This window comes from Astyanax mexicanus, chromosome 21 (genome assembly GCF_023375975.1).
Source record: "Astyanax mexicanus isolate ESR-SI-001 chromosome 21, AstMex3_surface, whole genome shotgun sequence".
NCBI lineage: Eukaryota > Metazoa > Chordata > Actinopteri > Characiformes > Acestrorhamphidae > Astyanax > Astyanax mexicanus.
Genome location: NC_064428.1, coordinates 3,330,291 through 3,346,813, shown reverse-complemented (window position 1 = coordinate 3,346,813; position 16,523 = coordinate 3,330,291). Strand labels below are relative to the sequence as shown.

At 40.3% G+C, this 16,523-nt stretch overlaps 1 protein-coding gene across 10 annotated transcripts in view; it reads right to left on the bottom strand.

The window, feature by feature from the left end:
• Positions 1–16,523, bottom strand: part of dmd (dystrophin) — a 256,466-nt gene that overhangs the window by 64,652 nt on the left and 175,291 nt on the right. For 6 of the 10 annotated variants that reach the window (XM_049469991.1, XM_022674755.2, XM_049469995.1 and 3 more), the window contains one exon: positions 10,615–10,735. The exons of 2 other annotated variants lie outside the window; for them this stretch is intronic. In XM_049469991.1, coding sequence (XP_049325948.1) covers positions 10,615–10,735 — 121 coding nt within the window. The remainder of the gene's footprint in view (positions 1–10,614; positions 10,736–16,523) is intronic. 2 more of the 10 variants (XM_049469992.1, XM_022674756.2) reach the window with 1 other exon arrangement.

Sequence of the window (16,523 nt, the reverse complement as noted above, 5' to 3'; positions counted from 1 at the left end):
ACCACCCCGCCAAACCCTTCAGCTGGACACGGCCGAGCATAATCACTCATGTCCGATGTAATGACACCAAAGCGCAAAGCACAGAACAGTTAAAAAGAGACTTTATAGACTTGTTGTCTTCCATTAAGGACTGTGGGAAATCAGTTTTTATCTCTGGCATAATCCCACCACTGGGGAAAGGATCAGGGCAGGCCTCACAGAATTTATCCAAGCAGTCTCGGATCAGAGACTTTAGGGCACAACTAGGGCTGGGGCGGTATTGATTTTTTATAACCGCGGTAAAAAACTAACGCATCACCGCGATATTGCGGTTAACCGCGAGACCCCAACCCCCCCAAAAAAAAAAAAAAAACACCGCAAATTTATTGGTAACAAATCTTTATTCTTCAAACCATACAGCCTACATACAACCTCTACATAAACCATAAATACAGCATAACAAGTGAACATATGCTGCCTGTATAATTCGTCATTGTACAGCTAACCTGTCTTTTTCCGAGCAGACTTTTTGAAGGAGGAGCTTGTCCGCCTCCCCCTTCTCCATCCATAGATCTATTTTAGGGCTGGCCCGAATAGCGGTTTTGAGCTCAGGATATTCGGCAGTAATTGGTAGCGAATATTCTAATATTCGTTTAAAAAAAAAGACGAATTAATCCACAGCAAAATTTTCCACTGACCCCCGGCCCCGAAAAAAATATATTTCTCACCCCTTTCCTCGGGCCGTTCGGGCTCAAGGCTCAAGAAGTCTGTGATAGGCGTCTGTTTTTTTTTTATTCACACTCTTCTTATTTCTCATTAAATATCTACTAGATACAGATTATATCTGTACAGTATCATTTATTTCACTTCCCTCCTGAATATTTGGAGTGCATTATGTCTCCTTATGTTGTGTAGTTATGTAGTTTTCACCCCAGAATTTCTGCTGCCTCACACCAGGCTTCGGCTGCATCGCAGGGCAGGAGCGCAGCTGCGTTACGGCTATTTCGTTTGAATTGTGCAGTGCAGAGTATTACAGATTTTGTATTTTTGCACTTGGGCTATTAGCTCAATATTAAATATTTCGTTTGTTTATAAATTATTTTATATTCTTAAACCATGTTAAATTATATTCGATTGGAGGAAATTAATTCAGACATCATTTCTTTTTTGTCCCGTTACCGTTCCGCAAAAAAAATCCTTCTTTTAATCCCGCATCAGCCCGCCACATACACAGTTTTGCCGCACCTGCCCCGCGGTCCTAAATAAATTTAATAAATTACATTTAGTGCTTAAAATAAAAAAATATATTTATTAAAACCGCGCTGAATAGTGCGGTCACGTTTCTTACCACATTACAAAACAAAAAATCGGTGTGTGTGTGCGCGTGTCGGTCCATTCTCCGCTCCTTTTTTGTGCTTAGGGTTTTTTTGTTGCGTGCATGAGAATCACTGCGTGATTATTACAATTTTCTTAACTATTTATTAATGTGCTCCCACATCCTCTGGATTGATTAAACTCCTGTTCCCGCCAATAACAATTCAGTTCTGTCTGTGCCGCAAGATATCCTGACGGGACCCGCGTCATATAATATGTTGATTAAAATGTCGTGACGTTAAGAAATCGGCTCGCAAGAGACAACCGACCAAAAAAAAGACATTAGTTCCATTTTAAAATAATAGAAACCTGTCCTTTATGTTTGACAATTTTTGTTTCACTTTACGTGTCCTTACTCATCTGAAGTTTATTTATCTGAACTGAGTTTTATATGGTTATATTTGTAGCGGTTCTGAACTCAGTTCCGCGTGCTGTGAAAGAGACGAGGCGCAGCGCATTTTACCTCAGACTTGGTCAGATAACAACATTTCAGTAAAGATGGTGGTTATAGTTTTATATCATTGCTTTGCTGTTTGAACTACACTTCAACCAACCTTACTATTTTTACCAAGACTGAGGCGCAATGCCGCGCGTTCTCCGCGGTGCTCACGCAGAACAGCCAGCAGCCAGACAATGAATTAATATATTTTACTTTCTCAAAATGTGACCACGGAACACCTTACATGGCTCTTTGGTTTACCTTGAGGTGGGTGAATTAGTTTGATGTGTTGGCGAGAGGTGCAGACACCACTTTCCGGCAAATCTTGCAGATGATTCTCTTCTGTTCTGAGTCTTTTTCTTCCTTTTTTCTCAACTTACTGAGCCTGCCCTGTAGCTTCCATTTCCGAGCCAATATTAGTGCTGCTAATCTTCACTCTCTTCAGCAGCCTCAATGGAGACGAAGTGAGCAGGACCTCAATGAGTACCACGCACCGCGTTTTGCTTAACCCATTCGCTGCCGCGCCAGTGCAGCGGCAGCACAGATAAATGACAAAATTTTTTATATTCGATATTATGAATTTTGAGATCGTTTGACACCAATATCTATCGCGATCAAAATATATTTGATATATTGCACAGCCCTATAGTGTAGGACTTACACTTGACATATTAATACTGAATTCACCACAGTTGTGCTTATATGGAGCATTTTACTACCGCTCAAAACGCAGTCAATCAGATTTGACAGCCATAAAAAATGCGGTAATGACGGTAATGAGCTCATCACCGCGGTGACGTCCCATAACCGCGGTATTGCGGTAATAAAATTATCGTCACAGCCCTAGGCACAACATATATTTTACTGAGTTTTTAACCTTAGTTGACAGCCTCACAATGAAAATACTTATTTAATTTCATCGATAGTCACCGTGCGTAAATCTAGGATCAGAACTTTCCATAAACACAAAAAAAAAAAATCACTAACAGTTTTATTAATACAAATAACTTAATTTACACAGAGCCTTCTCCACTTCAATTGTGTCCTTTTACTAAATCCCCCATAGACCCTTTTAATGATTTTATAGTTTTAAACATAGACAGGGTCTCGGCATTCTTCATTTAAATATCAGAAGCCTACTGCAAAAAGATCAAATGGACCAACTAAACTTTTTAAGTGCTCAGGCTGATTCCCATATTTTAATTTTAAATCTGGCTCAGGCAGAAAGTCAATACACTGATGTACAGTAGGTCTAGAAAATTTCACACTGTACAGAATTGACAGTAAAGCAAGAGGAGGTCGAGTAGCTGTCTTTATAAAAACGAATATCGAAGTTGAAATATTAAAGGCCATTACTATAGAAAAGTGTCTTGAGTTTTTAGCGCTAAAAGTATCACCAGGAAAAAATGACTCCTTTGTCATCGTAAGGATTTACAGGCCTCCTTCTGCTCCACCCTCTGCAACAGATGAGTTAGCAGAGCTTTTATGACACTATACATCTGCAGAAAAGCTGGCCCTAGGAGATTTGAATCAAATGGGTTTTCTAATGCATCCGTTCATCAGAAAAAAGTATGTGGCAATCTCTTCCTCTCACAGCTGATCACTGAGTCAACCCGAACAAAGACCTAAAGAACCTCTCCCAAATCTACTCTGATTGATCATTATTATTTTTTTAATAGAACAGATGAAATCACTGCCGCTGGAGTATTTGAACTTTGGTTTAGTGATCATTGTCCAATCGGGTGCATTAGAACCAGTTCAAAGATACAATCAGGCTCTCGGATGGTGGATAGAGGAAATAAAAAAAAGAATGAACAGGCTTTTCTTTCTGACTTAGAAATGAGCAAAATGTAATTAACGTTAAACAGTACAGATGTGGATGTTGCACTAGAACATTTCAGGAAATCATTCCTTTCTGTGGCAAATAAACAACTGAGAAACAGAGGCACCTCTGCAATTAGAAAAGCCAAATCTGATTATTTCCTCTGCCTGATTACAAACTCCTCAAACCTGCAAGATTTCTGGAAACTCCCTCAAAAACAGCTCCCAACAATCCCAACTAAAATTCTAGATAATAATAATTTTATCTCTGACCAGGACAGTCTGGATAACTACATTCTGCGTCTCGTTATTTTTTTTATTTTATTTATTACATTTATTTTTAATCTTTCTTTTTTTTTTTTCTTTATGAAAACTCTATCCTGTATAACTAACAGGATTACCTTTCTGGCAGGAAGTAATGTGTGTGTTTTGGTATACATAAATCAGACCTACAGCCCATAACTGGGTCCAGTTTTATTTAATATTTTTATCAATGATCTTGCCACCTCTACCTTAGACTGCAAATTACACCTTTATGCAGATGATTCAATCTTATACTGCTCAGCAAATTCTGAACACACTACACTAAAAAAAACTCCAACCTTCTTTTAACACTCTACAGACTGCTCTATATGAACTGAAGTTGGTTTGAAATGCAAATAAAACCAAATTCATGCTGTTTTCCAGATTTTCAAATAGTGTTTTAAATTCCATAATATAAATATCTCGGTATCTGGCTCGATAAAAAACTTTCTTTTAAATCCCACATTAACAAACTCGCCATTAAGTGCAGACAAAAGCTGGGATTCCTTTATGTGAATAAGTCCTGTTTACCCGTGCGCACTAGAAAAAGAATAGTGGAGGAACCATACTAGCAGTGCTGGACTATGGTGATGTTATTTATAAAAAAGTGTCCGCCAGCGCTCTCAATACTCTCCACTACTCACCACTGCTCACTACTCTCCACTCCTCAATACTCTCCACTACTCACCACTGCTCACTACTCTCCACTCCTCAATACTCTCCACTACTCTCCACTCCTCACTACTCTCCACTCCTCACTACTCTCCACTACTCTCCACTCCTCAATACTCTCCACTACTCACCACTGCTCACTACTCTCCACTCCTCAATACTCTCCACTCCTCACTACTCTCCACTACTCTCCACTCCTCAATACTCTCCACTACTCACCACTGCTCACTACTCTCCACTCCTCAATACTCTCCACTCCTCAATACTCTCCACTACTCTCCACTCCTCACTACTCTCCACTACTCTCCACTCCTCAATACTCTCCACTACTCACCACTGCTCACTACTCTCCACTCCTCAATACTCTCCACTACTCTCCACTCCTCACTACTCTCCACTCCTCAATACTCTCCACTACTCTCCACTCCTCAATACTCTCCACTCCTCAATACTCTCCACTACTCTCCACTCCTCACTACTCTCCACTACTCTCCACTCCTCAATACTCTCCACTACTCACCACTGCTCACTACTCTCCACTCCTCACTACTCTCCACTCCTCAATACTCTCCACTCCTCAATACTCTCCACTACTCACCACTGCTCACTACTCTCCACTCCTCACTACTCTCCACTACTCTCCACTCCTCACTACTCTCCACTACTCTCCACTACTCTCCACTCCTCAATACTCTCCACTACTCACCACTGCTCACTACTCTCCACTCCTCACTACTCTCCACTACTCTCCACTACTCTCCACTGCTCACTACTCTCCACTCCTCAATACTCTCCACTACTCTCCACTCCTCACTACTCTCCACTCCTCAATACTGCTCACTACTCTCCACTGCTCACTACTCTCCACTCCTCAATACTCTCCACTACTCTCCACTCCTCACTACTCTCCACTCCTCACTACTCTCCACTCCTCAATACTGCTCACTACTCTCCACTGCTCACTACTCTCCACTCCTCAATACTCTCCACTACTCTCCACTCCTCACTACTCTCCACTCCTCACTACTCTCCACTCCTCAATACTGCTCACTACTCTCCACTGCTCACTACTCTCCACTCCTCAATACTCTCCACTACTCTCCACTCCTCACTACTCTCCACTCCTCAATACTCTCCACTACTCTCCACTGCTCACTACTCTCCACTCCTCACTACTCTCCACTACTCTCCACTCCTCACTACTCTCCACTCCTCAATACTCTCCACTACTCTCCACTGCTCACTACTCTCCACTCCTCACTACTCTCCACTACTCTCCACTCCTCACTACTCTCCACTCCTCAATACTCTCCACTACTCTCCACTGCTCACTACTCTCCACTCCTCACTACTCTCCACTACTCTCCACTCCTCACTACTCTCCACTCCTCACTACTCTCCACTCCTCAATACTCCTCACTACTCTCCACTCCTCAATACTCTCCACTCCTCAATACTCTCCACTCCTCAATACTCTCCACTACTCTCCACTCCTCAATACTCTCCACTACTCTCCACTCCTCACTACTCTCCACTCCTCAATACTCTCCACTACTCTCCACTCCTCACTACTCTCCACTCCTCAATACTCTCCAATACTCTCCACTCCTCAATACTCTCCACTCCTCAATACTCTCCACTACTCTCCACTCCTCACTACTCTCCACTCAATACTCTCCACTACTCTCCACTCCTCAATACTCTCCACTCCTCACTACTCTCCACTCCTCACTACTCTCCACTCCTCAATACTCTCCACTCCTCAATACTCTCCACTACTCTCCACTCCTCACTACTCTCCACTCCTCAATACTCTCCACTCCTCAATACTCCTCAATACTCTCCACTACTCTCCACTCCTCACTACTCTCCACTACTCTCCACTCCTCACTACGCTCCACTACCCTCCACTCCTCACTACTCTCCACTACTCTCCACTCCTCAATACTCTCCACTCCTCACTACTCTCCACTACTCTCCACTCCTCACTACTCTCCACTCCTCACTACTCTCCACTCCTCAATACTCTCCACTCCTCACTACTCTCCACTCCTCACTACTCTCCACTCCTCAATACTCTCCACTCCTCACTACTCTCCACTCCTCACTACTCTCCACTCCTCACTACTCTCCACTCCTCAATACTCTCCACTCCTCAATACTCCTCACTACTCTCCACTCCTCAATACTCTCCACTCCTCAATACTCTCCACTACTCTCCACTCCTCAATACTCTCCACTACTCTCCACTCCTCAATACTCTCCACTCCTCAATACTCTCCACTACTCTCCACTCCTCACTACTCTCCACTCCTCAATACTCTCCACTCCTCAATACTCCTCAATACTCTCCACTACTCTCCACTCCTCACTACTCTCCACTACTCTCCACTCCTCACTACGCTCCACTACCCTCCACTCCTCACTACTCTCCACTACTCTCCACTCCTCAATACTCTCCACTCCTCACTACTCTCCACTACTCTCCACTCCTCACTACTCTCCACTCCTCACTACTCTCCACTCCTCACTACTCTCCACTCCTCACTGCGCTCCACTCCTCACTGCGCTCCACTACTCTCCACTGCTCACTACTCTCCACTCCTCACTACTCTCCACTCCTCACTACTCTCCACTCCTCAATACTCTCCACTCCTCAATACTCTCCACTCCTCAATACTCTCCACTCCTCAATACTCACCACTGCTCACTACTCTCCACTGCTCACTACTCACCACTGCTCACTACTCACCACTGCTCACTACTCACCACTGCTCACTACTCTCCACTGCTCACTACTAACCACTGCTCACTACTCACCACTGCTCACTACTCTCCACTCCTCACTACTCTCCACTACTCACCACTGCTCACTACTCTCCACTCCTCAATACTCTCCACTACTCACCACTGCTCACTACTCTCCACTGCTCACTACTCTCCACTGCTCACTACTCTCCACTCCTCACTACCCTCCACTCCTCACTACTCTCCACTACTCACCACTGCTCACTACTCACCACTGCTCACTACTCTCCACTGCTCACTACTCTCCACTCCTCACTACTCTCCACTCCTCACTACTCTCCACTACTCTCCACTACTCACTACTCTCCACTCCTCACTACGCTCCACTCCTCACTACGCTCCACTACTCTCCACTGCTCACTACTCTCCACTGCTCACTACTCTCCACTGCTCACTACTCTCCACTCCTCAATACTCTCCACTCCTCAATACTCTCCACTCCTCAATACTCACCACTGCTCACTACTCACCACTGCTCACTACTCACCACTGCTCACTACTCACCACTGCTCACTACTCTCCACTGCTCACTACTCTCCACTGCTCACTACTCTCCACTGCTCACTACTCACCACTGCTCACTACTCTCCACTGCTCACTACTAACCACTGCTCACTACTCACCACTGCTCACTACTCACCACTGCTCACTACTCTCCACTGCTCACTACTCTCCACTACTCACCACTGCTCACTACTCAGCACTGCTCACTACTCTCCACTCCTCAATACTCTCCACTACTCACCACTGCTCACTACTCTCCACTGCTCACTACTCTCCACTGCTCACTACTCTCCACTGCTCACCACTGCTCACTACTCACCACTGCTCACTACTCTCCACTACTCTCCACTGCTCACTACTCTCCACTCCTCAATACTCTCCACTCCTCAATACTCTCCACTCCTCAATACTCTCCACTCCTCACTACTCTCCACTCCTCACTACTCTCCACTACTCTCCACTCCTCAATACTCTCCACTCCTCAATACTCTCCACTCCTCACTACTCTCCACTCCTCACTACTCTCCACTCCTCAATACTCTCCACTGCTCACTACTCACCACTGCTCACTACTCTCCACTCCTCACTACTCTCCACTACTCTCCACTCCTCAATACTCTCCACTCCTCAATACTCTCCACTCCTCAATACTCTCCACTCCTCAATACTCTCCACTGCTCACTACTCACCACTGCTCACTACTCTCCACTGCTCACTACTCACCACAGCTCACTACTCTCCACTCCTCAATACTCTCCACTACTCTCCACTGCTCACTACTCTCCACTGCTCAATACTCTCCACTCCTCAATACTCTCCACTCCTCAATACTCTCCACTCCTCAATACTCTCCACTCCTCAATACTCTCCACTGCTCACTACTCACCACTGCTCACTATTCACCACTGCTCACTACTCTCCACTGCTCACTACTCTCCACTGCTCACTACTCTCCACTGCTCACTACTCTCCACTGCTCACTTACTCACCACTGCTCACTACTCACCACTGCTCACTACTCACCACTGCTCACTATACCAGAGTTGGTTGGGCCTCACAAGCTCACTCCAGTGGCTTTATCAACAGTCAGGTACCAAGAGTTTTTAGGGAACTGGGAAAATCTGCTTTTAGCTACAGCGCTGTAATCACTGAATCATTTAAAACTTTTAGTTTCTAATCACCATCAGAAAGCTTGTGACTGTTTTAAATAAGTTTTTTTGAAATGAGCTTATCTTTTTCTTATTATGTTAATTTGTATTTTCTTTGATTTATTTTTATCTATTTATTTATCTAGTTCTTTTTTATGTTTTTATTTTAATTATTTTTATGTGTAAATTTTTATGGTCTTTTTAAAATTTTCTATTTTTTAAGGTATTTTTTTATTAGTATACATTAAATATAAATATATATATATATATATATATATATATATATATATTTTTTTGTTACTATTTTGTTCCTTATTATTTAATTTTTTTAATTCAATATTTTCGATTCCTTTTGAACTGTAAATGCTTGGTGGCATTGTCAATGAGGGTCACCCTCAATGCAATCCCAAGTGAAAAGTTGACTGATTGACTGAAGCAAAATCTACAGCCATACAATATTCACAACCATCAGCAGTGAGGGATTTCATTCATTTAAACATGATCTGAGTAAAACTATTTTCCAGTATCTGTTTATGTTTATGTCATATAAGCACACATGTTAAATATGGGTCAACATTGAATGTTTTTTTATCTTTTTTATTGCGTTCTGGATTATTGCTTATTAAAATTGAAAGAACTGCAAAAATATATATATATATATATTAATAGGTGAAATGTGTTCCTTCGAATTTATGAAACATACCAATTTTGCTTAATTATTTTAGAAATCTTTCTTTACCTTAAAAAAGTGCTTTTGTTTCAGTAATTTCTGCATTTGCAGCGCTCTCACAGGTTAAACTGTGCTATAGGTGAGCATGATGTTTCCGTGTACTTTGGGACTGGTTGTGGACACTCACCAATATGCAAATAAATCCCCCCTCTGGGTGACATCCATCCATCTATCTATCTGCGTCTCGCTGCTATCGGAGACACACTTCTTAGCCCAAGCAGCTCTCCCTTCTGCCCCATCACTAAACCCATACATCTTCCAGTGATCCTTCCAAAGTTCCTTTTTTAAATTTTAGCTAAGGGTGGAGTCAGTAAAAAAACAGGGGGTTCAATTACCCATTAAATAACACTCCAAAAACATACATCACAATCTCTAGTACATCATGTTTGAACAGGTGCTATTTCTTGAGACCAGCCTGGACTTCTTGGAATTCTTCATGGTAATATTTCAACAATTTATTTAAGGTGTCCAAATCGTCTTTAACATTATCCAGAAAGTATCCAAATGCTCTTTTACATGAGACAACCTTTTAAAAACCCTTTTCTGCACCTCCCACTTCCATATCAAGCCAAACATGCTTGATAAAATATTTGGCGGCAGTCACTCAAAAACTGTGGCCTAAAATTTGAACTTTTACTTTAGTTTGATCAAGAACTTACAAACTGCACTTGTGCAAACACCCCATCTCAGCTTACTGCATGTGTAAATGCAGTACATGTAAAATCTACCACAAAATCTACCAAACATGTAGGTAATCCTTTAAAATGCATTTAAAATCAGTTAATCAATAATAGTGTCTATTCCAACTGTTAAGTTAAATTTGTAGGGAAATTTACCCATTGTCTCTGTGGTTTGGCTTGCGGCCACACGCAATGAGGCCAGGCTGGTATCAGATCTCTGGGAGGCAGTGGAAGGAGAAGACAGGGCAGTGCCATTCACCTTGGACTCAGTCTGTGGCTAGGACATAGGTAAAAAGAAACCAAACAAATTAGGTAAACGAGTGGGTGCAGTATTAAAGAACATAAAATTTTAAATAAACTTCAAATAATGACTGCTCATAATCACGTTAACTTAATATTAAGTATTAGTGACAACAGCATGCACAGTATTAGCATTTCACACTGTTAATGCTAGTGTGGTTTGTGAAAACCATGAACCACAGATAAACCATAGTTTACTAATTTACTAATTACCTGTATTTGAACTGCTGGGAACTACAATGCATATGAATTCATGAGTGTTAATTACATGGTAATTATTTGATTTCTTTCACATGAAACAATTAACTTGACTGATGTATAGGACGTACTGAAGTACTTTTATAGTGCTTTGAAAAACTTTTCATACCCCTTAAACCTTTACACGTTTTCCAGGTTACACTTTATTTGGGATTTTATGTGACAGACCAACACAATGTAGCAAGTCATTTTAAAGTGAAAAGACTATAATACATTGTTTTTAATGTATCATTAGCCATACCTATTTTTAAAGTAGCTCAAGCTCAGCTAGGTTGCGGTGATAGTGGGATATAGGTCAGGACTTATTTATTCCACTGTAGCTCTGGCTGTATGTTTAGGGTCATTGTCTTGCTGGAAGGTAAATCTCCTTCCCAGTATTAAGTCTTTGGCAGCCTCCACCATGTTTTCTTCCAGGATTGCTCTTAATTTATCTCCATCCATCTTACCTATGGCCAGTTTCCCTCTCCCATGCTGGTGTGTTCAAGGTGATGAGCAGTTTTCGTCACATATTATGTATTTCTTATTTTTTTTAAATGTAGGCCTTAAAATTTAGCTTTGGTCTCGTCTGAACACAGCACCTTCTTCCACAAAAATGCTGTGCCCCCCACATTAAAATGGAAATATGGCTTGCTTTAAAAAATGTCTTTCTTTTTGCCTGTCTTCCATAAAGGCCATATTTGTGGAGTGCGCAACTAGTATTCACCCTGTGGAGAGATTCTCCCACCTAAACTGTGGATCTCACCCTTTCCTGGGCTGTCAGTTCAGGTGGACGGCCATGTCTTGGTAGGATTGCAGTTCCGTCATTTTATTTTTGGATAATGGATGGACAATGCTGACCTGCCTGCTGTGTTCCTTTGTTTTCATGATGCTGTTTGATCACTAATGTTCTCTAATAAGCCCTTTATAGAACAGCTGTAGTTATACTGAAAATAAATTACGCACAGGTGTATGGCGTCACATCAATGCCATAAGCCGAGGGCGCAAAAATACCAGATGAAAAAAATTAACCGGCGTGTTAATTTACACACATTTGCGTGTGTAAATTAACTTCTCGTGAGCACAAATGTGAAACTAGCGAGCAAAAAAAAGTGAATGGTGTGTGCGCTGAAGAATATGTTGCTCTCGAGCTTCATTTTTCTCCTCTCGGGTGTTTTTTTCCTCACACGCCCCTCTTCTCCTGAGAGGAGAAAAATGAAGCTCGAGAGCAACAATTTCTTAAGCGCACACACCATTCACTTTTTTTGTTTGGTAGTTTCACATGTGTTCATTTACACACACAAAATGTTAAAACATGCTGGTTAATTTGTTTCACCTGGTGCGCCCCTGAATTGTATTTATGTGCCCTTGACTTTTGACAATGATGTGACGCCATACAGGTGGAGCCAATTTAGTAATTAGGTGATGTATTAAGGCCAGTATCAGAGTACTGAATACAAATGCATGCTAGCTTTCAGATTTCTTTTATTAAAATAATTTTCTTTTCTCTTCACAATTATTTACTAGTTTGTGATAGCCCATCAAATAAAGTTTGTGGGTGTAAAGTAAAAAAAAAAAAGGTGGAAAGGTACTTTAAATAACCATTTAGCTCTCATATTGTAAATATACTGACTGCTGTTTGTAATATCAGTCAGCAATATCAGAATTTTAGTCATTGATTGAAATCCTGATATTGTGGCTTTTTAATTAATAACTTTATAAAAACAATTGTAGTTTTAATATTAATTAAAACTACAATATTTGTAAGGTGCAAGTAATTTTATGAGACTGATTACTTAATGAGATTTATGCCACCAGCACCTACTATTCATTAGAATGAAATTAGATTTGTTTAAATGTGTGCTGTGCTGCTATTATAAAAGCACTAATTAAAAGTATTAATTAACAAAAATGTATCTACAACCTTACTAGTCAACTCTCCCCCTCTTCTGTATGGTGAATCAACTCAGTAAATATGACTATTTCAGAATTTATTTTAGTGTGTCCTAATCTTTATACCTTAATCTTTTTACCCCCTCCAGTACTACTGGGCATCAAATATACACAGCACTGGAAATATCCTGTACTGGTTTAAGTCACATTTTATACTAAAATTGGGTCCCAGCCTGGATCACAAATGAGACACACTCCTGTAAACTGGCCTCAGGTCTGTCTTCCCTTTCTCATTAGCCTGGGATTTTATAGTTCAGACAGTTTAGTTCAGATCCCACTTTGGATTAAGATTCTCCCCTCTGCTATTTACAAACACCCTTTCTTTCCCCCCTCAGACATTTAAAAGATTTAAAAGATTTATATTTAAATAACCTAGTTTACCAAAGCTTTAAGTTGAGTATCAGAGAAAAGGGTACGCTTTCCAAATTGTACAGACTAATACTCTCTGTATCTAGTCCATCTCTATTGCAGTCAACGATCTGGAAAGAAATAAATACAAATCCGTACTCATATATGCATTTCATTAAATATCATATTCAAATAATAAATAAATGAAATAAATACATTTAGCACATAAATAAATCAATACAACAATTAAATTAATTATTTCTCCTTTTATATATTTCTTCATTTATTTATTATTATTACTATTTTTATTAATGCATATATAACATTTTAATGTTTTTGTATGTTTTTTTTTTTACATTTGTTTGTTGCATTTATTCATTCTTTACTTTATTTAATTTATTTATTTATTCTTTCATATGGTAAGTATGATGGTCAGTATGATTATAACCCTGCTTACTCCCAACAATCAAATATCAAATCAAATGTATTTGTATAACACTTCTTACAAAGCAGCCAGCTACACAGAAATCCAAAGGATAACCCCTACCCACCCCATAATATTCACGTTATTCACTGGAAAATCTATTCAAGGACTAAACACTACACACCGCAGAAAAAACTTTCAGAATCCATCAACAACAATAGAGTAAATCAGACCCAGGCGGGATATCTCTAATTAAAGCCCTACTGTAAAACAAAGAACAATCCTCAAATTCACAAACTGGAAACATCCCACTGCACTTGCACAGGCACACACAACTGTTTGCTATTATTGTTGTTTATAGCCCTCTGTTTTTGTTTTCCATATAGTTTTAAAAATCATCCAATTAGAAAGAAAATAAAGAAAAGTTAAATAGAGATAATTAAATCAGAATAATTTACTCTTATACAGCTATACTCAATATATAAATAAAGAACCTAAAATAAAAAGAGCTACCATATAGAAATTGCAAATAAAAATGTTTTTATTAGATTGCAGATAAATAAACCCAAAATATTTTATGTTGTGTCTGCTCAATTTCATTATTATTTATTATTAAAAACACATAATAAATAACAACACATTCCAAAAGTTGAGACAAGGACTGTTTAGTACTAATATTAGTAACTAATAATTTTACACAGGGGATGTGTAAAATTATTAGTTACTTGATTGTACAGGTGATTACAATCAAAATTTCTTATAAAAAGTAACTATGAAAGGAGATTAGCCTCCAGTTTGTAACAAATGTGAGAATTAATGTTCCTCAAAGAACAATTGGAAGAGAGTTACATATTTCTCCTACAGTGCATTATATCATGAAACCATTTTAGTGTTTAAATTGTAAAGAGAAAGCCTAAGCTGACGCACTGCATCATAAACCATCATTCAGCAACAACTGAAAAAAACATGAACAAGCTCTACAATACAATACAGAGTTACTATACTCACTAATATTACTTACACTTTACTACTGTACACAACACAAGCCTTATGTTCACCATGACCAGAAGAAGCTCCGCCCACTTCTCTACTACAATACAGAGTTACTATATTCACTAATACCACTTTACTACAACTTTACTACTGTACACAACACAAGCCTTATGTTCACCATAAAAAAAAAATTCTCTCAGCTCGAAGGAATCTGGGGTAAACCCTCACTCCAGGTGGGACAGGGCGTCTGTGAGCTGATGTATCAGAACCGAGTCGCTGCGCTTTCCTCCGAATGTGATGCTACTGTGATGCTACTCGGTAATGCTAAATCAGCAGCAGCTTGAAAAGAGGCGGCGAATACACAGAGTGTATTCTGCTCCAGCCACGAAGCTACCTCGGGTTGCCAAGTTGGGCCAGGCTGGATCTACACATAATCTAGTGAAACTATTGGTTTCTGGTGTACATTTTGGAGTACTCATCACTGCCGAGAAAGCAATCAGGTGTGACACGGCTGCCCCTCCGTTGTGACTGATTGCAGTCCACGTTAGAATGTTTAGCCTGACTGTTATACAGTACACTCACATCACTGTAGCTAACCTTGCTAACTTATCTATCTCTCTCAAATACCCTCTGCCAGCTTATCCCAGCTGCACACAGATCACTGATATGAATGTGAACATTTTTTAATTAATTTAAACACCAGTCCCGACTTCCGGTATGGCGCCGACACTAACAGCAGCTTAAGTTTCAGGCTCCCAGACGGTCTTTCTCCCCTTTCAACAAATACTGAAGATTCAAGTAGATTTTTTCTTTTTTATGCCATGAAAGGGGGGCACAAGAGAAAGACAAGAGGAAATTTGGATCAAAACCCCAAAACGGACGACAAAGTGAAAACGCCAGCGACGACGCTAGCAACCTCACCGAGTATCAAGCTATGGAAGCTATAAAAGCTTACATCATTACTGAGATAAAGGAGATCCGTTCGGACGTAAAAAAAAAAAAAAAGAACTCAGCGAAACGGTGCTTATGTTGAAAAAGGAACTGGTGGACTTTAGAGAAGAACTATATCGGATCTGACCTGAAAGAAATAACTGGTAGAGTCGAGGAGACGGAGCAGCGAGTAGCCGAAATGGAGGAATGGAGCACCGAAGCTAAGCAGGTGCTCTCCCACACTTTGGAGCTCCAGGAGAGCATTCAAGCTCAGCTAACAGACCTAGAGGCGCGCTCACGCAGAAATAACACACGCATACATGAGATTGTGGAGGGAGCGGAGGGAGACAATATGGAGGTATTTCTGGAAAAGTTTATCACAACAGAGTTGTCCCTCCCCAAAGCTACCCTCGGTATACAGCGCTCCCACCGGTCCCTCGGACCCAAACCACCGCAAGGCTCTTGCTTCAATACTTTATTGGGGAAAATATAATATAATACATTCAATTACAAAAATACAGTGTTTCCTTTTCCTTTTTTTTGTATTCACATATGTATATGTGAACACAGACCACATACACACAAACAAAAATGTGGGAGAAAAAAAAAACAAATAACTTCACTTCTCTGTCTTTTTTTTTTTAAAGAAAACAAGAAATTAAAGGACAAATTACAAAATATTGAGAAGTATACAATAAGCAGCATCCCACACCAAACCCCAACTCCCCCCACTCCACCTCCCCCCCACTCAGCTCAGCACAACCAACCCACATAATACAGGTTATTTATGAAATATATATATATACATATATATATACACATGCACATACATAAAAAACAAAACAAAAAGAAAACAAGAAAACAAGCACACCTTTAATTGCGT